Below are 19,533 nucleotides of genomic sequence, written 5' to 3' on the forward strand. Positions count from 1 at the left end.
TATGTGTTTGTTATTAAGAATAAGCTAAGATAATCTTTTGGGTTAATAACAATAATCAATATAAATGATTAAAATCATTAGAAGTGGTAACTGATATCTACAATATATGTATAACAAAAATAATATGTAGGTAGTTAATTACCATGCAAGTGTTATTTACCAAGTGAGAATCGAACCCACACCCAATCGGGTTTACAGTTGCACGCTTGTGGGGCACAAGTACAACCAGTGCGCCACGACTGGTCTCAAATAAATGATTGAATTTAGGTATTTTATCTTTTCTGTCTACAATGTTAATAATATTCTTCTATCTATCTATAGATAGATATAAATATGAATAATGTTCTATAAATAATTTGTTGAGGTCAATCATCAATTTCTTTATCTAGTGAAGTGGGACGGCAGTCGGCATCGGAGTACAAAAAGACGTTAGTTCGTTAACAAGTACATTTATAATTATTTTTAAGCATCTATACCTACATTATTTAAATCAGACGTAATAATAAAAAAATAATAAGAAAAACAATATCAAATCATTGAAAACAAAAATTTTAGAATAAAACTGGAGAATAAATTTGCACAGCAAGATGCAGCAGTCTCGCAACATAACATGGAGTGAATTTAATTAAAATAATTTACTAAAGAATAAATTAGGAGTAGCGCTGACTGAGTACTATTTTAATATTATATTGCCTTTAGCTTAGCTAGTGTGCCATATCCAAAAATTTAACCACGGAAAATAAATGGACATATTATTATGTCCATGTCTATATAATAGTATATCGGCATAGAAGTACAGCGTCTGATTGTACACCAGATGGTAATGGATTCGAATTCCATTCAGGGGCATACATTATTTCAAAATACCTACGGTGTTGAGTTCCATTGCTCAACATGAAATGGTTCGTTTCCCGAAATAAGATAAGCCAGATGCAGAATTGAACTTTGATAAAAAAAATCAGCTTCACGCTGTATCCCGCACACAGCAGGATAGGCAGAGGGAATCTAGTTGTTAAGACACTTCGTTCCCCACTTTCCGCCGAATTCTGGAGGCATTGCGTGTTGAGTGGCAGAACTCAACGCCGCGCTTTGCCTCGACACCAGAGCGAAGAAATGGAAATATAAACGTAAATAAATATGTCGCTTCCTCGAGTGGGGATCGAACCCACAACCGTCGCGTTACGACGGCCTCTTTGAACTTTGATAGGTACATGTATTTATTCCGAATGATTTGAAATTCTCAACTCGTTTTAGGTGTTATTAATAATTCATTTGATTTTAGACGTATCATTTATACGTTCAACTATCAAACCACTAATATCCATATCAATAAAATTCTACTTAAACCAATGTGTATTTCGATCTTTTATTCTTAAACGTTATTTTAATGACCTGCTATTACGTTTTATTTAAAGACAAAAGCCACATTGTCACACATTCAATTTCAATATACTAGAAGTTAAGAGATATCATAATGTAAGACGATTATATATGACTAATTTATTAGTAGATTTTATAAAGGATTCTGATATTGTACGTTTAATGTTTAAATAAAAGATGAATCTACCTCCTTGTGTCACCCAATGCGTAACAGGATGACGTCACAAAATTTCAAATTATGTCGAATCGTGCTACTCCAATTATATAATTCTTTAGTTTATCAATAGAAAAATAGTTAATATTAGCCGGATCTCAGATACCAAAATAAATGTTAGCTGTTATAGTTCCTTTTAAATCCCTTCTTCCAATCAATATACTTAACTGAGAATTTGTGAACGGAAAAATGTTTTCGTCCAAAGTGGGTCAATCTTGGGTCACTGCCATTATAACAAGTGCGTACCGAGTGGGCAGGTCGAAGACAGCTTACGTGATATCGCGGAGATTTGATAATAAAATTCTATTACTTACAAATAAATACAAATGTTTATTGATTTAATATGTGATTTAGATACGTATGTTAGAATTTCACTATGGATTTTTGACAAGGTGTAGGTGTATTATTCTAATCTGGTTATGAAATCGATTTTATGCAAGTATGATGCTATAAACGGAGGTAGTCAAATATTATATTGTAATGGGATTACTACTGGGTATATATTATTTCCTATGGTTTTATTTCAATCTTTTGCTGGGATTTCCATATGAAATCGGGTATATAATTACTATCAGCCACTTATCAGTGGAGGATAGCTCAACAGTATATGGTAAATATATCATGGTAAAAACTTACCAGTATTCGTCCTGTGGTGGTCTGGCCGGAGATGAGTTCGCCGGCCCAGTCCTTGGCCTCGGTCATGAAGGTGCCTTCGAACTCTTGTTTCCCTTGTCGGGCCGCCTTCTGCTCCTTCTGCTTGGGGTCGTTGGGCGAGAGCTCCGGCTCCTTGCGGCAGCAAACGAACGCGCACGCGCGCCATAACAACACCACGAGAAAGCCCGCGAGGAACGTGAAGATCGAGGATAGGAGGAAGCACCACCATTTTCTGACACTGAGGCATTCTGGTTCAGACGGCGCGGTCGTCGTCCCTTCCTCGGACGAAGCCATTCCAGGGCGCGAGGCATCCAGACAGGCGCGTCGTGCACGTGCGACGCGCGCGCTCGCACGCTGCCCGCGCGCGACTGAGCGCGGCCCGCTGTGCGCGATCGATCCGCGCCTGCGCCCGCGAGCCCCGCTACCGCCCGCCCATGCTGGCCCTGCTGCGCCCTACCGCTGCCAGCGCCTGTCCCTCGAGCTCACCTCGCCTCTCGGTCACCAGCTGACCTGGCTTCAGCTCCTCACTGCACCAATGCAGATGGACATTTCAACAGAACGCGGCGCAGAGAGACTCACTACCGCTGTGGTTGACACTACCGCTTCGATGGACCCGAGCAGACTACGGCTCGGTGTTGCCACAAAAATAACGTGTATTTGTTGTGGCGTTCAGAATATTTTGTAGGGAATGCGGAGGTTTTAGAGAGGTCAATGATTTCGGTTTCGCGTGACTGACGCCCTCTGCGTGCGTCACTGTGCGCTACGAAACTCGTAGACGTCTACGGAAACGTGAAATGGGACATGGCTCTATTGTATGTTACGTGAACGAAATTCGGACTCGTCTACTATCTGTATTGATTATTAAGCGAGTGTTATAATGCGATACAGAATATAAAATTACTTTAACTAGTTTCATACGATTTGGCAAAATTCAAGTTCATTTATATTGCCATATACTTTCAAAAATCTAAATTATATAAAACCATATTTTTATTTGGATGAAATTTTCTTTTAATTATTGTTCCATGTTTCTGTAATAAGTTTTGATGTTAATTATATTTTAAATCTTATATTTTTTTATAAGACATACATTATGCTGAAAAAAACTCATCTGTTCAGAATCAGTTCTTTTATTATGGCGTTCCTAACGTACCAGTTGAGCACTAAATCACTTTGCCAATGAAAACTCATGTGTTTAGTTAATCAAAATACTAAGATAGTTTTAAAATCTAAAAATAATAGACATAATTCTTAGATAAAAACAATTTTTCTATGCCTACCCTTCAAAATGCAATACGTGATGACAAAAACTATACTGATGTTGTATTTTTTTAACCCGTTTTCTTTTTTGTGTGTTATTTAATGTGACATTTATGCTCAAATGACACGCTCATAATTAAAGGAATGAACTGAAAAGTAGATTCATTTTTTACATATACATTACGCATTAATTTATGGAATATCTCTATTACGAAAATTTTTACGGACAATTCATATAAAGTTGGCAGAGCTCAACGCCGCATTTTGTCTTATCAATCTGGCACAAATGAAAATAATTAAAACGAAAATACATCCCTCTTTGTGTAACGATCGTACAACCGTTACATACAAACATTTTCGAACAAACGATTTTCGACTACGTCAAAATATTTTATCAGGCAGACAGGACCCGGAAACCTAGTGTTAACACAATCCGTTGACACTTCCGTTCCTCACTTTGGACCCACTTGTGCCCCTGCGCCACGACAAGCCCCTAAATATTTAAATAATATAAATAAAACAAGATACAACAATTTATTCTGATTTTATTACCTAAATAATACTTCAATCTTTTTTACATATTAGCTTATATATATTTATAGAACTAAATAGAATAAACTAAGGCTAATATCCAATTTTAGAGGAGTCGAAAATGCGGTGTCAGTCTTATTTTCATTCTTTTTTTACTGCATTGTTGGGCGGCGGAACTCCACCCTGCGCTTTGCCATTACCAGATCGATGAGATAAAAATAATTCGAATTCGAATCAAACCTCTCAAAAATACATGTATTTATATTAATATGCATAAATAAATAGATAAATTTAATCCATTACTTAATATTATAAACTTAATACATCATTTTATGTGAATATGGAACAATTTTTATCAAGGATTTGGTTGCTAATCTTTTAGAATAAAATACACCTGTCATTATAACATTACAATCATTACTCTAAACTAAATGAAGAATAAATTAAATTGTTTAAGAAAACACTTAAAAGTATTTTTTCTAACTAAAATAATTCAAAAACTAATTTCTTCTATCAACAATAATATACTTAATATACTTCTACAAACAACAATAAAAAAAGAGAACTTAACATACATAAAAACTTATTTAATTTTCAGGTAGCGTATCTCCGATCCACTTCAAATATGGTGGGTTACCATTTTTTATGGGCAAAGAAATGACCTCGCACACCTCGTATGGATGATTTGAACGTACAAATTCTGTCAGCTTGTCGACGAGTGACGTTCTTGTTTTGATCATCAGTAAGGCCTTTAAACAAAATATTTAAATTAAAAATTAGACCAGCTTCACGCTGTATACTGCACAGGGCGAAGCAAAGGAAACATAGTGTTAAGACACTCCATTCCCCACTATTCACTGAATTTTTCGAGGCATTACCTGTTAGGTGGTGATCGAACCCACAACCGTCGCGTTACAGTCACTAATATATAATAATACATAGAAATACATACAAATATTTTAATACAAATATTTTAATAATACATAGAAATAATTATTATATTTTAGAAAACGTAACAACTTGTTTCACAGTGGCAGCGTGTGGCTGTAAACGTGACGGTCGCAGGTTCGATTATCACTCGAGGGCTGAATTATTTAATATTTTCATTTCTTTGCTCTGGCAACAAGACAAGTGCGATCCTGAGTTCCACCATTCACAATATAATGTTTTGACAATTCGGTGGACGGTGAAGAACCAAATGTTTTACATTAGGTTACTTCAGCCTACCCACTGTGAAACCTTAAAAAAAAAGGAAATTATAAAAATACTTTTCCAAATTGAAGGTTTTGATTAGACTTATTAATACTTATAATTTTGGTTTACTGGTTTTATAAAATTTACATTCAGTTGCCTAATCAATTACAAACATATGTAAGGTATCAGTGATATGGTTTTATAAGTGACAAGTTTATAAACCATGATTGCTTATATTTCTATTATTTAAGAAAATTATAATTAAAGAAACGAGCCATAAATTAAGAACTGAACTGAAATACTGCCTCCTTAGAATCAATTGTCAAAGTGAAATAATATAATAAAGCCACATATCATAATATAATAAATATAACACAAAGTAGTAGTAGTGGTACAAACAAGCACCTATAAACATTTCTTCGCTCTAGTGATGAGTCAAATTGTGGTTTTGAATTCACTTAAATCAATACCTCAAGAATTCAGGGGTGCACAAGCAGTTCTGTGGGCTTATTATTATTATTTAACAATATAGAGGACAGTTGTGGCGCAGGGGCACAGAGTGCCTCCAGAATTTGGCAGAAAGTGGAAGCGAAATGGAGTGTCTCAACACTATGTTCCCTCTGCCCACCCTGCTGTGTGCAGAATACAGTGTGAAACTGATATACAATATAATATAGTAAGGCACTGTAAGAATGAAGAATATTGTGTGTAGGTTGTTAAGCAAGATTGTTTTTAAAAAGATATAATTATGATGCAAAAGTGAGTAGAAAGATAAACTGGAGAAGACTAGTTGACAAAAGAACACGAATAAACTTAAATTTACTAACAAACTAACCAGGAATAATTTTAGAGTTAGTCTGTGTGTGGTAGAAGTAGAAGTGAGATTATAATAGCAAAATTATTTGATAATTTGTTAAAAGATTCATTAGAAAATGTCCTGTCCTGTAATCTGAATTCATTTCTCGAATGTAATTTATGTTACTAGTAGTATTATTTCAATTCAGTTAAGTAGAGAGTGAAGGTGCGCATTGAGCTCAACTTTACATTGGTATTGCAATTCCAAGACATTGCTCTCATCTCCTCACTCTGCAGCAACATCCTTGTACACATGCATGGTTAATATACATAGAATACAAAATATAATAATATTTATAATGAATTTTATTTATTATTTTGCTTCATGATTAACTTATAGGATTTGGGGAATATATACAGATGGAACTTATACAAACCTCACTATCCTCATTGATTTCATTTTTCCACTCATATATAGATGTGACCTGTGGAACAATATTAACACAGGCTGCAAGTTTATTTTTAACTAAGCCGTGTCCAATTGTTTTACCCACTTCAGAATTAGGCACTGTTACATATGCCACTGAAAATTTATCTGAAATAATAAAAGAAATGATGGATTATATAATAAATTTATTTAGCTAAAGATATAAACCGAGAGACGTTTAAATAAACAAAGATTTAAGTAAACAAATTTTAAATCAATTTTTGTGATTTTAATTATTCGCAGCTAACCTAGTAGCAGCTGAAAATTAGAGAATTTCGATAAAACCGTTCGATGTAAAGCAGAAAAAAAAAACACTAAATTTATTTTATTTTGTAAATACAAATTAATTATACTCGTTACTTTTCTTACCGGCATCTACATTTCCAGACATATTCGCCTGTGCTACTACAATAGTGGGTCTTAAAATTGACAAGTATAAAGCAAGATGTTTAAAATTATTTAATTTGAGCATTGTACGCTCCACGATTTTTTTGGAGGATTCTTCTGATTCTATTATTTTATTGGTTTTTTAATAATATAAAAATATAAAACTAAAACTTGTTGTTGTTATTTTTTTCCCATAGATAATATCTATCAAGGGGCATAATATACTAGAATAATATGGATTATTTTATATCGATATTTATCGAGCAATTCATGAAAAAATATCGATATTTTGGTATATCGATTACAAGTCGATTATAGCACTGGCAAATGGCAATGGCAAATTGGCAATTGGCACGCACCACGCTCATCAGATCTCTCTCTAGTATCAAAAAATATCGCTTCATCGCTATTTATTTACCCAGTAATAATGGATACAGTTTAAAAATATCGATTAAATAATTATCGATATATTTTATTCACTTTCATCCCTAGCTTGAGTAGTAACTAACTACATCATTTTTTTCCATTGAAATTGACAATTGACAGTTGACAATAATAAAAGAGGGTTTTATTTTTAATTTTTATTTTCGGAACGCCATAATCAAAGAACAGAAAATCTTTATCTTTCAATTAAATAATAAATACACGATACCTTAGTTACTTATTATACCTTTTATATTTTAATATTTTTTTATGTCTATTAAGATGATTTTTACTTCATACTTTAAGGTGGGTGGTGGGTGGTAAGCAAAAAAATATATAAATTAATTTCTATAAGATAAGTTAGTTCATATTGCTTCCACTAGATGTCAGGATTTTTAAATATTTCATTCACGCACGTTTACTGTTAACATAACAAAAAAAAATACAGTCCAATTGATAACCTCCTTTATTTACAGAAGTCGGTTAAAAAGAAATATAACCAATCGAATACCTATTCCTTGCATGGGGAGTTTATAATGAGGCAAAATCATAACGGGCTAAAACAATCTCACTGAAAAATATCATTTTTAATATAAATTTCGGCAGTCACAATTGTATTATTTCGGACGAATTTTTCAATAGCTAACTTAACATTTTTGTAATTTCATCGAATTCGAATCGTTTACTACTCAAAATTACTACGAAAAACAATTAGGCAGAAACATTTTTGTTTGGATACTTTAGAACAAAATTATCACGAATTTTGCCAGTGTCCTAGATGAGTAGATAATGTAAGAATATGACTGTGAATGTGTGCATGAAGTGCATCCGCACTTTGGATTTGCCTGCCTTGGTGTCTACTGGAGCAAGTTTGTTGATTAATATCTCCTCATGTTTCTTCAACTTAGGTAGACAGTAGTAGTAATGCATCCTACTAAATATTATTACCGGCTACTGTATTTCAAGTCTGCCGGTTTATATGTCGGGTCGGCATTCATATATATATATTATACACATAATATAGGAATAAAACAATAAAAATAAAAACAAAACATTTATTCAACAGTCGATTAACACATAATAATAATTAGCTAAAGATTTTTATTTATCATCTACTTTTAACCCACAAACACAGGTTGTTGGTATCGGAAAGTTCTCAATTGCAGTTTTGTTTTGTTCATTTATGTAATATAATCGCCGTGACATATACCTCTGTATGCATACACCAGTATAGCCCATTGGGAATGGGGATTCAGAGCTGTTTGAATTACTACTGAAATACAAAGAAATTATTACATATTATTTTATAGAATGAAATAAGGGCAGAGAAATATCCTTGAACAAGATTTGATAGTATATTTATATTTAAAATACTTAAATTGGAATATTTGTTCAAATGAAAAAAGTCGCAGGTATATTACTATATATAGAGTTATTATCATAGGTGTTCAAGAGGCGCGGGTTCAAGTCCCGCTACGTTCTATTTTTTATACGTTTTCCAAATAAGTATTTTCTTTCCTAAGTGTATAATAACACTTTAAAAATGTTAAAAATAATTATTAAAAATATTATATTATGTTAGAATATTTGTAAGTTACTTTACCATTTGATAGGGTTTTTGTCCTGGCAAAATTGCATGGTAAAAGTATACGTTGGATTTGTATCGTCATTTAAAATATTCTTTGGTATGCCATGTTCATTGGGTAGGCTTTTCGGCGCATATGTCTTAAAAGAAAGAAAGTTAATTTTATTTTAAACACAGAACTACTTCGAGCATCATCACGCGAAGGTTGTGGGTTTCCGAACGAGGATGCGTTCTCTAAAACACAAATACTTTAATAATATTTTTATCTTTTCTCGAGGCCGTTGTGGAGCAGAGGAACAAGCGTATGACTGTAAATGTGAGCTCGATTCTCGAAATGAAACATAATTTATTTATGTTTTCATTTCTTCGCTCACTCCGTAATGCCTCAAAAATTTGGCCGAAAGTGAGGAACAGAGTGCCTTAACACTGTCTACTGTCTACCCTGCTATTTGCGAGATAAAGTGTGTAGCTGAAATAAAAAACCTTTCTCCGGTTTCGTTATATAGAACGATATCATGTTCTGTCATTAGACTAATTACATCTAAAATAAAAAAAAAACAAGTAAATTGCGAGCCGGTACAATTTGGTATTCGGGTAACGCGGAAAGGAATTCTTTTAGGTTTGGTAGAAATTATCACTATTATCATTAATACTTTTGGTTATTATTTTTCGTGGTTTCCTGGCATATAAATAGGTAAGGAGAGGGAACTTAGTGTAAGACTCTCCGGTTTCCATTTTAAAATTATTTCCTATAGTGTATCAACCCACGCCTCTATTTCACGGCGTTACGATGGCCTAGTTTCAATTCAAGTCGATGAAAAATAAGTAATATATATACCCTTGTTTTATATTTACAAAGAGAAGTGACATCGTCATCGAAATTCCCGAAGCGAGATGTTAATGATATCTGAAAAATAGAATAAATTTATTAGTTATAAAACTTTTGCTTTTACTAACATAGTATATTAACATAGTAAGTAACATGTGGATCGAAGTGCTTTCTTTCAATATAAATTTCAGCTTTTTTTTCGCTCCCGTGCTCTTATAAAATAATAACAAAATTATTAATGTAATATAATATAGCCTATACACTTCCATATATGGACTATACAACATAAAATAATTTTTCAGTTCGAACCGGGACTTTCTGTGATGTAGGTACTGTAGGTGCTTTAAAGATCTCTTTTAAAATATCAAAATGATTTGGTAAACGTTACTAGTATTTAAATTTTTAGATATAAATAAATTACTTTCTTTCTGCTTTACTATGAAAAAATATTTTCTTATTATTTTTACATACAAATATATTCGAGAATGCCTACCTCTGGTTCCTCTTCTTCCTTGTCAAAAAAAACACCTTGGCTTTTGAGCTGAAATAAATAAAATAAAAATGTAAAAAGTATTCTATAATTCGTAGGAGAACCATGGTTACCGACATAGCCCAAAGAATTGGTAAGCTGAAGTGGCAATGGGCGGGGCATATCTGTCGTAGAGCCGACGGCCGCTGGGGCAGACGTCTCGTAGAATGGAGACCCCGTACAAAACGACCGCCTGCCAGATGGGCCTACGACATAAAGAGGTTGGCGGGAAGCGGATGGGTCCGAAAAGCTGAGCATCGAGTGTGGTGGCGAGAATTGGGGAAGGCCTATGTCCAACAGTGGACAAAAGATGGCTGTTGATGATGATGATGATGATTCTATAATGATCGATGTTTTGCGTAAAGACAACCTAGAGATGAAATTGTAGATCGGCAAATAGTGTGAGTTTCTAACATAAGGGTAAGTGGCTTCCAATTCGCACTCACAGGAATCTACAATCTCTCTTCTCTACTGTGTGTTACTCAACCATAAAACTCCTCCTTATTTAAGGAAGATATTCGAATTATTAGGTTTACATTCAAACAAATTGAGAACCTCCGAGAACCTTACTTTAAAAATTGCAAGGCACTTAAATGAAAGAAATTAAATTGTGGATAGATCTCAAGTGAAATTTTAAACGCTCGAAATGCTAAAATATCTATTTGAAATATCTAGAAAAAAATATATTTTAAATGTAATATAATTACGTACCTCAGTAATTAACTTTCTTGCCAGTTCTACGGGGTAGTCATCAACGTGTTCACATATTTTGTATAGCCGGCATTCTTCTGAGATTGATTTCCTTCCTAGAATATTAAAAAAAAATTGATGTTAGTATATTTTATATTTAATTTTTATTCCTATGATCTTAGTGCTCTTCCTACTTATTGCCTCTCACTGTTTATGAGGTTTATTGTTTATTTTAAAACTTAATATAAACGCTATAAATATATAGTGTATTGAATCATATTAGGGACAATGTTCACATTTTTGTTGTTTGGCCTGGTTAGATTCTGGCAACGTTTGTTGATTGATTTTCTAAGAATGGAATATAATGCTTAAACTTATAGCTTTAAAGTTTTACGATAAATGGAGGCAAGAATATTCTGCAATACAATATACGTTAGAAGATAACAAAACTAACAAATAGTATTCACTTACCATTTTGAAAAGACTTTGTCCACATAACTTGAAACTGAAAAAAATAATTAATTACTAAATAGAATTATAATAATATACTCTGTCAAATTTAATTGCACTAATTAAAAAAGGTTAATTTCATTTATGAATCAATAATTCAATTAAACTCACTAAACAAAACAGCACAACGACTTCTCCTGTACGAGCCATGTTTTCAACTGGAATACTGGATGCTGATGCCACATTCTGTATTATATACCTCATAGTCACTGATAACAACTTCCCTATAAGTCGCTTGTGGTGTTTTTCAAATGATTTTATTGCTAATTAAAATATTTTATACGTACATTGAATGGTACGTCAGTGTAATCCATTTTGTTTCCTTAATTAATTAGAAATATAATATATTTTCATATTTATTAAGCAAATTTCTTGTAATTGAAGATAATTAATTTATTGACAATGTAGGCTCATATTATTTTCGTTTGAATTGTGCATTAGTGGAGAAGCTTTTACCTGCATTTTCTCTTCTTTTCTTCTCTTTCTTTGATACATACTATGTTATTTTTTTTATAAATTTTCTTAATAAGTATTTTTCTTTCCCAAGTGTGAAAAGAACCTTAAGAATCTAAAACATATTTGAAAAATTAGTATTCTCTCTTGCCAAACGATATCTCTAAGTAATTATCTTTGGGTAGCGGAAATTTGTAAAAATAGGGAGACTTTTTACATAGTTGTAACAAGCGTATAAGAATTTCGATGTAGCTCGATGAGAACGTATGGCTTAGTTGGTTGGACGGAGAGCGCTTGGACGGTTTCCATGAGGCGCGGGTTCAAATTCCGCTACGTTAAATTTTTTATACTTTTTCTTAACAAATATGATACGTACGAATTTTTAACGTAGATATTAGTATTTTTTAGAACTATTCTTGTAGGTATATATTATTCCTATAATATCTATTATAAATTATCAGAATCCGTGTTAATCTATGGAACTATTGGTTTGGATTGACAAAAAAAATTGTATTACATAATCCATACACAGAGGAAGGTTTGCGGAGGAAACTTTACGATAATAGTTTCGATATAGGTACCTGTGGTACCGGGCTGCTTTTTTTAATTATTTGAATACTCTCTTAATTTAAATTCTTTAATTTAATTCAGAAACAGAAACATTCTCAGTTGGAGTAACGGGTCTGATACTACTGTCTTTGTCAGGTCTGCCGGTTTACATATACAGGGTGTCCCAGGAGTGAACGATAAAACGAAACCAGGTGATAGATCAAGTCGTGACAGTTATGAGAAAAATATAAAAAAAAATCTTTGTCATGTATTTTTCATATTATTTTGATTTTAAAAAATATCGGAAAAACCGACACCCTGTGATGGTTTTCCAAGTCCCAGGACTACAAATATTACTCTTTCTTCATTATTTTTTCTGTAATGTAATCATGAGTAACCCTTCTGTGAATAACAGTTTAAGATTTAAACATACCTGCATCAGTTTTCAATAAAATGTGGTGTTTTTGCCAAACATTAAATTCAAAATATTTACTACACCCAACTTTAACCGACTGTACTATAAAAAAAATGTACTACACTCTTTTTGCAAGTAACTTTAAAAGTTGGCGCATTTGATCTGGATTCCGAAATGGTACGACACTTGCTGGATTACTTCTTTGTTGAAGAGAGAAAAATCGAAATACACGATAATCGGGATGACGTTCAGCTTTTTGGTATCTTTTCCGATACATTCTAGCTGCAGCATTTGCATTACATAACCATTCTCCATGAATGAAATGCATATTGGCAATGTGTCAAAGACCGAGTATATGGCCTGCGAGAGCCTGGACTCGAGCACTGTCGTTATAAGTCCTGGGCCATCCCCTAAGTTGGAAAAGTTCAGGTACCTTGGATCCGTCATGCACGAGTCTGGAGGCATCGATCACGATCTCCATGGCCGGATAAGAGTTAGGACGGTATCCTGCGATCACAGACCACACCAGTGACCTCCCGCCACTTAACCCAGGCAACGCTTATCCGACTTAGGGGCTGGCCCAGGACTTATAAGGACAGTGCTCGAGTCCGGGCTCTCGCAGGCCATATACTCGGTCTTTGACACATTGCCAATATGCATTTCATTCATGGAGAATTGTTATGTAATGCAAATGCTGCAGCTAGAATGTATCGAAAAATATACCAAAAAGCTGAACGTCATCCCGATTATCGTGTATTTCGATTTTTCTCTCTTCAACAAAGAAGTAATCCAGCAAGTGTCGTACCATTTTGGAATCCAGATCAAATGCGCCAACTTTTAAAGTTACTTGCAAAAAGAGTGTAGTACATTTTTTTTATAGTACAGTCGGTTAAAGTTGGGTGTAGTAAATATTTTGAATTTAATGTTTGGCAAAAACACCACATTTTATTGAAAACTGATGCAGGTATGTTTAAATCTTAAACTGTTATTCACAGAAGGGTTACTCATGATTACATTACAGAAAAAATAATGAAGAAAGAGTAATATTTGTAGTCCTGGGACTTGGAAAACCATCACAGGGTGTCGGTTTTTCCGATATTTTTTAAAATCAAAATAATATGAAAAATACATGACAAAGATTTTTTTTTATATTTTTCTCATAACTGTCACGACTTGGTCTATCACCTGGTTTCGTTTTATCGTTCACTCCTGGGACACCCTGTATATCGGGTCGGCTGTTACATTTTTTATTTAATACATATTAAAATATATAATGGAATGAAACAATAAAAATAAAAGCAAAACATTTATTCAATAGTAGATTAACACATAATAATTAGGTAAAGATTTTTATTTGTCATCTACTTTTAACCCACAAACACAGGTTGTTGGTATCGGAAAGTTCTCAATTGCAGCTTTGTTTTGTTTATTTATGTAATATAATCGCCGTGACATATACCTCTGTATGCATACACCAGTATAGCCAGTTGGAAACGGGGATTCAAAGCTGGTTGACTTATTACTGGAATACAAAGAAATTATTATTTTATTCTATTGTATTTTTGTCTATCTAATATTTGATGAATATTTATTAGTAAGTTACCTTACCATATAATAGGGTTTTTGTCCTGGCAAATTTGCATGGTAAATGTATACGTTGGATTTGTATCATCGTTTAATATATACTGAGGTTTACCATGTTCATCGGGTAGACTTTTCGGTGGATAATGCTGGAAATAAGGTTAATTATATTTTAAATACTACTACTTTACGCGAAAGTTGTGGGTTCGAGGCCTGAACGTTTGTACATTCTCTGTTCTCTGTTCTCTCTCTCTCTCTCTTATATAATATTATTTTAAATATTATTCTTTCTGCGATTTTGTTACCAATAGTGTGATATCGAGATTATATTCCCCATAAAGCAGGTTAGGCAGAGGGATTCCAGTATTAAGACATTTCTTTCCCCCACTTTCCGCTGAATTCTCGAGGCTATGGGTTTGAGTGGCGGAACTTAACCCCACTTTGCTTAGTTACCGGAACGGGAAATGAAAATATTAAATAGTTCATTCCCACGAGAGAGAATAGAGCCTCGACATTCGTGTTTACAATCACTCGCATAGCCTCATAGCCACTAATACCATACATATCGTAATTTCTCCTAAAATTTTTAAAAACATGTATATAATATTGTATTCGTATAACTAAATTCTCTTGTTTCTATTTCATTTGATCGGCCTCATTTAAATTAAAGCCGTTAAACGAGCAACATATTATATCTTAAAACATACCTTTGTTACAAAATTACAAAGAGGAGTGACATCGACATTGGAATCCCCCCTTAATACTAATGTTTTCTGAAAAATAGAAAAAAAATTCTGATTTCGTTGTGTCACGCACATAGCAGGGTTCCAGGATCCGAGGGAACCAGAACTGTTCATTTTCAAATATTTTTGACATTTTTATAGTCAAAGAGGCGCGAGTTTTCTTTTCTAAGTGTGGAATAATACTTTAAAAATCCAAAAAAAAAAATATTGGTATTTTATATTTTTATCTTTGTGTAGCGGAAATTTGTAAAAATCTTCCTACAGAGATGCTAACAACATAAATAAGTTGTAACAAGTGCATAAGAATTTTGACGTAGCTTGCTGAGAACTTATGGCTTAGTGGACAGAGCTTCGAGAGTTTCCAAGAGGCGCGGGTTTCAATCCCGCTACATTATATTTTTTATACGTTTTCTAAATAAGTATTTCTTCCCTAAGTGTGATACGACAAAATAATAAAAATGATGTAATATAGCCCATCTCAAAAAAATGCACCATACTTACATTATAAAAATATATACATATATGCCTATATACAATTTAAATTATTTTCAGAATAAATAAAATGTGATAGCTTATATGGATGGAACCAACATCCATCCATATAAGCTATCACATTTTTAATGATAGTAGGATAGTCAGTGCAGCAGCTAATACAGTGGATTACAAAGAACTGCTAAGCATGATATGATATTGCCTCAAAAAATGGACTATGCAATTAAAAAAATATATAAAATTGGACTATGCTATTAAATTATTCAAACTAAATGTGAAGTTATAATATTAGTATTCATGTACACCTTTGGTACCGGTTCTTTCTTGTCAAAAAAACGTATTCATGCATGCTCACCTTTGGTGACTCCTTTGGTCTTTTCTTACCATACAAAAAGGCGTGGCTTTTAAACTGAAACAAATAAAATAAAAATGTAAATTGTAAATAGTCAAAGACAACTTAGTGATGTAATTGTAGATCGTCAAATAGTATGCGTAAAAAAAGTCTCTAAAGATACATCACATAGCTTTTCGAAGGTTACGCCACATACCTTTATGAACTTTTTAAATTTACAATATCTTACAGATAGTAAGCATATTGGATGTAGGTTCGATATTCTCTTGTAGGAAACTAAATTATTTATTAAAGTGGAACAAACTATAACATTTATAATGTTAGTAGGATAGTGAGCGAACTGATAAGCGTGATATGCTATGCCTTCCTTAAGAAATGGAGTATGCAATATAAAACTATATTCGTGTATACCTCTGGTACTAAATCTTCCTTGTTAATAAAACGTATTCATGTATCTAAGTACCTACCTTTGTTATCACCTTCGGTCTTCTCTTGCTAAATCTAACAACAGGTTTGCTGTTAAGCTAAAACAAATAAAACAAAAATGTAAATAGTATTCTATAATCCATTGGAGAGGCCTATGTTCAGCAGTGGACGAGGACAGGCTGATGATGATGATGATTCTATAATCATCAAAGACGTCTTAGTGACGAAATTGTAGATCGTCAAATAGTGTGCGTAAAATGACTTTGCATGCGTCAAAAGTTCCTAAAGGTACATGACACAGCTTTTCGAATGTAATATATTTTCGAATATAATATTCTAGGGGGCGTCCTTACAGTTGTCGACTTCCTCACAGGCAGCCACTTAGTGCTTGCATTTCTTCAGGGACAGAGTACCCTCTTCCCTACCCAACCGGTGTCGCTGTAAAAGCCAATAGGGCTAACAGCATTAAGCAGTTATGCCACGTACCTTTATGAAGTTTTTAAATTTACAATATCTTAAAGATAGTAAGCATAGTAAGTTTACTTTACCAGGGAGTGCGACTGTCTGCAAGCGTGTTGGGTGTGTTCTTTGGGTATGGGTTTATTACCCTACTTATTTTGGGTATTTTACTCTACCCTTTTTTTTTCAGAATGAATAATGTTCAGTAGTTTTTGTGTGAAAGTGAAACAAATATCTATCCTCACAAACTATAACATATTTATAATGTGAGTAGGGTAGTCAATGCAGGAGTCTCTGAACACGAATACAGTAGGTTACAACGAACCTCAAAAAATTGACTATGCAGTATAATACTGTATCCATATATACATACTTCTGGTATCGGTTCTGCCTTGTCAAAATAAACGCCTTGGCTTTTGAGCTGAAACAAATAAATTAATTTTAAGCAAAAAAAACCGACTTCAAACAACGAAGTAAAAAGTAACAAAAAAAATGAAAACCCCGATAAAACGAAAAGAAAATAAACAATCCCAGTAGTTTATTAGGATTAACAGTCGGGACCTTTTTAAATTATACGGGGTTTCTGGTAAAATTTATTAATTGAAGAATTACTTAAAGGTCATCATCATCATCATCAGCAGCCATGTTTTGTCCACTGCTGGACATAGGCCTTCCCCAATTCTCGCCACCACACTCGACCCTCAGCTCTTCGGATGCATCCGCTTCCCGCCTTCACTTAAAGGTAATGTAATATAATAACATACCTCAGTAATTAATTTTCTTGCCAGTTCTACGGGGTAGTCAGCAACATGTTCACATATGTTGTATAGCCGGCATTCGTCTGAGATTGGTTTCCTTTCTAAAATAAAAAAAAAAAAATTGATTCCTATGATCAAGTTAGTGGATCCTACCGCTACACGGTACCGGTACGGTACATATATTGTTTAAATCAAGACTCAACGTATACGTTATAAATACGTAGTGCATTGAATAATATTAGGGATAATGTTTACATTTTTGTTTCCTGGCCTTGTTAGGCAACGTTTGTTGATTGATTTTCTAAGAGTGGAATATAATGCTTAAACTTTTCATTATCAAATAAAGGATATTACCTGCAATACAATATAGGTTAGAAGATAACAAAACTAAAGAATCGTATACGCTTACCATTTTCTAAAGACTTTGACCACTTAACTTGAAACTGAAAAAATAATTAATTAATAAATAAAATTATAATAAAACAATCTGTCAAATTAAATTGCACGAATTAAAAAAAATGTTAATTTAATTTATGAATCAATAATATCTTACTCACTAAGCAAAGCAGCACAACGACTTCTGTACGAGCCATGTTTTCAACTGAAATGCTGGATGCTGAAGCCACATTCTGTAATATATACCTATTATCACTGATAAGAATTTCCCTGTAAGTCGCTTGTGGTGGGTTTCACTTTATTTATATTATTGTTATCATTATATTATACCACATTATCCGTCTTATTATAATAGTAATTAATAAAAGGAAAGGAAAGGGGGGGGGGGGGGGTGGGGTGTTTATATTAACAAGTATATAGTGAATGCCTTTTTTCCTGAGGGTCTCGGGATGGGGCATTTATTAAAACCGACTAAATCGTGAAAAAGTTGAGAAACCAATAGTAATTAATAAATTAATATATAGTCTTACCCGATAAATAAACTAGGTACTAACTACTGACTAAGATTTGTTTTTATTTAAACTAGTTTTTGTAGCAAGTACCCAGCAGTAATTGTTATATTAGTATTAGTACTTAAGATGCATCCCAATGTGGTCAGAGTTATCTAGATCACTTAAAATATGTCATGTGTCATGTGTCATCAAAAGTCAAGAGCGAAACGACAAAGAAGAAGAAGAATTCTTTGCGCTCTCTTAGCTTCCCATGCTAAACTGCACGGTTGTCGAGGTCTCTGAAGACTATGTGAAGATCTTCTTTGCTGGCCCCATGAGGACTTGTAGCGCTTGTGTTTTCTGATATGGATATTATCGACGTTAGACGACTGGAATGGTTGTTTAAGATGCGCTTTCAAATGCTTCAAGGTGTAAGATGTTCACTTGATACTTTTATAATCTCCACAGTCGTTTATATCCTTATACCCTTGTTCTTATAGAAGGATACAAGAAAGCTAATTTCAGCTACTAACTGTAGCAGGGTTCATCAGGGTATCAGCTACTAAGGGTAGTTGGTCCTAACACTTTTCATAGATCTGCAGGTATATTATGGGGATCTACCCTGACCTGAAATAGGACTATGTGACATGGGCATTTTCCAATGGCTTACTCGGAAATTCTTTACCGAGCGATTCCTGGTAGTATTGTCCCCACATTTCTTTTATATTGTTATTCATAGTTATTATCTAAACTAGTTTGACGTAGCGCGGCGTTGACTGCGACACCAGAACGAAAAAATGAAAATATAAATTTTTATTTTTTTAATAAATATTTCGTTTTCTCGAGTGGGGACCGAACCCACAACCAGGCGCGTGTACATTCACAAACTTGTGCCCCTGCACTACGACTGGTCTCATCTTATCTTTTTATTTCAGCTTTTTTTTTACTAA

At 33.5% G+C, this 19,533-nt stretch overlaps 4 protein-coding genes across 23 annotated transcripts in view; all 4 read right to left on the bottom strand.

Moving 5' to 3' along the window:
- The window catches only part of slo (calcium-activated potassium channel slo), a 68,043-nt gene extending 64,796 nt beyond the window's left edge, over nt 1–3,247 (bottom strand). For all 19 annotated transcript variants that reach the window (XM_085186532.1, XM_085186541.1, XM_085186537.1 and 16 more), the window contains exon 1: nt 2,231–3,247. In XM_085186532.1, coding sequence (XP_085042658.1) covers nt 2,231–2,542 — 312 coding nt within the window. In that variant the 5' untranslated portion in view covers nt 2,543–3,247. The remainder of the gene's footprint in view (nt 1–2,230) is intronic.
- Nucleotides 3,248–4,036: 789 nt separating this feature from the next.
- Nucleotides 4,037–7,109, bottom strand: LOC146538380 (protein CutA homolog). The gene is made up of 3 exons (XM_085186552.1): nt 6,885–7,109; nt 6,466–6,623; nt 4,037–4,788 (listed from the first exon to the last, which is right to left on the bottom strand). The coding sequence occupies exons 1-3, from the start codon at nt 6,985–6,987 to the stop codon at nt 4,627–4,629; spliced, it is 423 nt and encodes a 140-aa protein (XP_085042678.1). The 5' UTR covers nt 6,988–7,109; the 3' UTR covers nt 4,037–4,626.
- A 1,257-nt stretch (nt 7,110–8,366) lies between these two features.
- Nucleotides 8,367–11,711, bottom strand: LOC146538381 (uncharacterized). Of its 2 annotated transcripts, none has more exons than XM_085186554.1 (7): nt 11,580–11,711; nt 11,430–11,463; nt 10,980–11,074; nt 10,233–10,280; nt 9,749–9,817; nt 8,929–9,050; nt 8,367–8,595 (listed from the first exon to the last, which is right to left on the bottom strand). In XM_085186554.1, the coding sequence occupies exons 1-7, from the start codon at nt 11,670–11,672 to the stop codon at nt 8,427–8,429; spliced, it is 630 nt and encodes a 209-aa protein (XP_085042680.1). In that variant the 5' UTR covers nt 11,673–11,711; the 3' UTR covers nt 8,367–8,426. The 2 variants fall into 2 exon arrangements, with proteins under 2 accessions (XP_085042680.1, XP_085042679.1); XM_085186553.1 differs by having other exon boundaries at nt 8,367–8,598.
- A 2,467-nt stretch (nt 11,712–14,178) lies between these two features.
- LOC146538382 (uncharacterized) lies at nt 14,179–18,292 on the bottom strand. The gene is made up of 9 exons (XM_085187018.1): nt 18,254–18,292; nt 18,106–18,139; nt 17,703–17,797; nt 17,312–17,359; nt 16,521–16,577; nt 16,057–16,110; nt 15,174–15,239; nt 14,494–14,615; nt 14,179–14,407 (listed from the first exon to the last, which is right to left on the bottom strand). Exons 1-9 carry the CDS (start codon nt 18,287–18,289, stop codon nt 14,236–14,238), a joined length of 684 nt encoding a protein of 227 aa, XP_085043144.1. The 5' UTR covers nt 18,290–18,292; the 3' UTR covers nt 14,179–14,235.
- Nucleotides 18,293–19,533: the final 1,241 nt, after the last annotated feature.

This window comes from Heliconius melpomene, chromosome 6, assembly GCF_056956725.1.
Source record: "Heliconius melpomene rosina isolate 202511_hmr_F chromosome 6, ASM5695672v1, whole genome shotgun sequence".
Taxonomy (NCBI): Eukaryota; Metazoa; Arthropoda; class Insecta; order Lepidoptera; family Nymphalidae; genus Heliconius; species Heliconius melpomene.

Coding starts and splice junctions, on each gene's coding strand:
- LOC146538380 (XM_085186552.1), bottom strand. CDS start 6,987: ATGCTCAAATTAAATAATTTTAAACATCTTGCTTTATACTTGTCAATT. Junction 6,624..6,884: donor GTCTGGAAATGTAGATGCCG/GTAAGAAAAGTA, acceptor TTATTATTTCAG/ATAAATTTTCAGTGGCATAT. Junction 4,789..6,465: donor AAATCAATGAGGATAGTGAG/GTTTGTATAAGT, acceptor TTTTGTTTAAAG/GCCTTACTGATGATCAAAAC.
- LOC146538381 (XM_085186553.1), bottom strand. CDS start 11,672: ATGAGGTATATAATACAGAATGTGGCATCAGCATCCAGTATTCCAGTT. Junction 11,464..11,579: donor TCGTTGTGCTGTTTTGTTTA/GTGAGTTTAATT, acceptor TATTTTTTTCAG/TTTCAAGTTATGTGGACAAA. Junction 8,599..8,928: donor GACAAAAACCCTATCAAATG/GTAAAGTAACTT, acceptor TTTGTATTTCAG/TAGTAATTCAAACAGCTCTG.
- LOC146538382 (XM_085187018.1), bottom strand. CDS start 18,289: ATGGCTCGTACAGAAGTCGTTGTGCTGCTTTGCTTA. Junction 16,111..16,520: donor GACCGAAGGTGATAACAAAG/GTAGGTACTTAG, acceptor TATTTGTTTCAG/TTTAAAAGCCACGCCTTTTT. Junction 14,616..15,173: donor TTTGTAATTTTGTAACAAAG/GTATGTTTTAAG, acceptor CCTTATTTCCAG/CATTATCCACCGAAAAGTCT.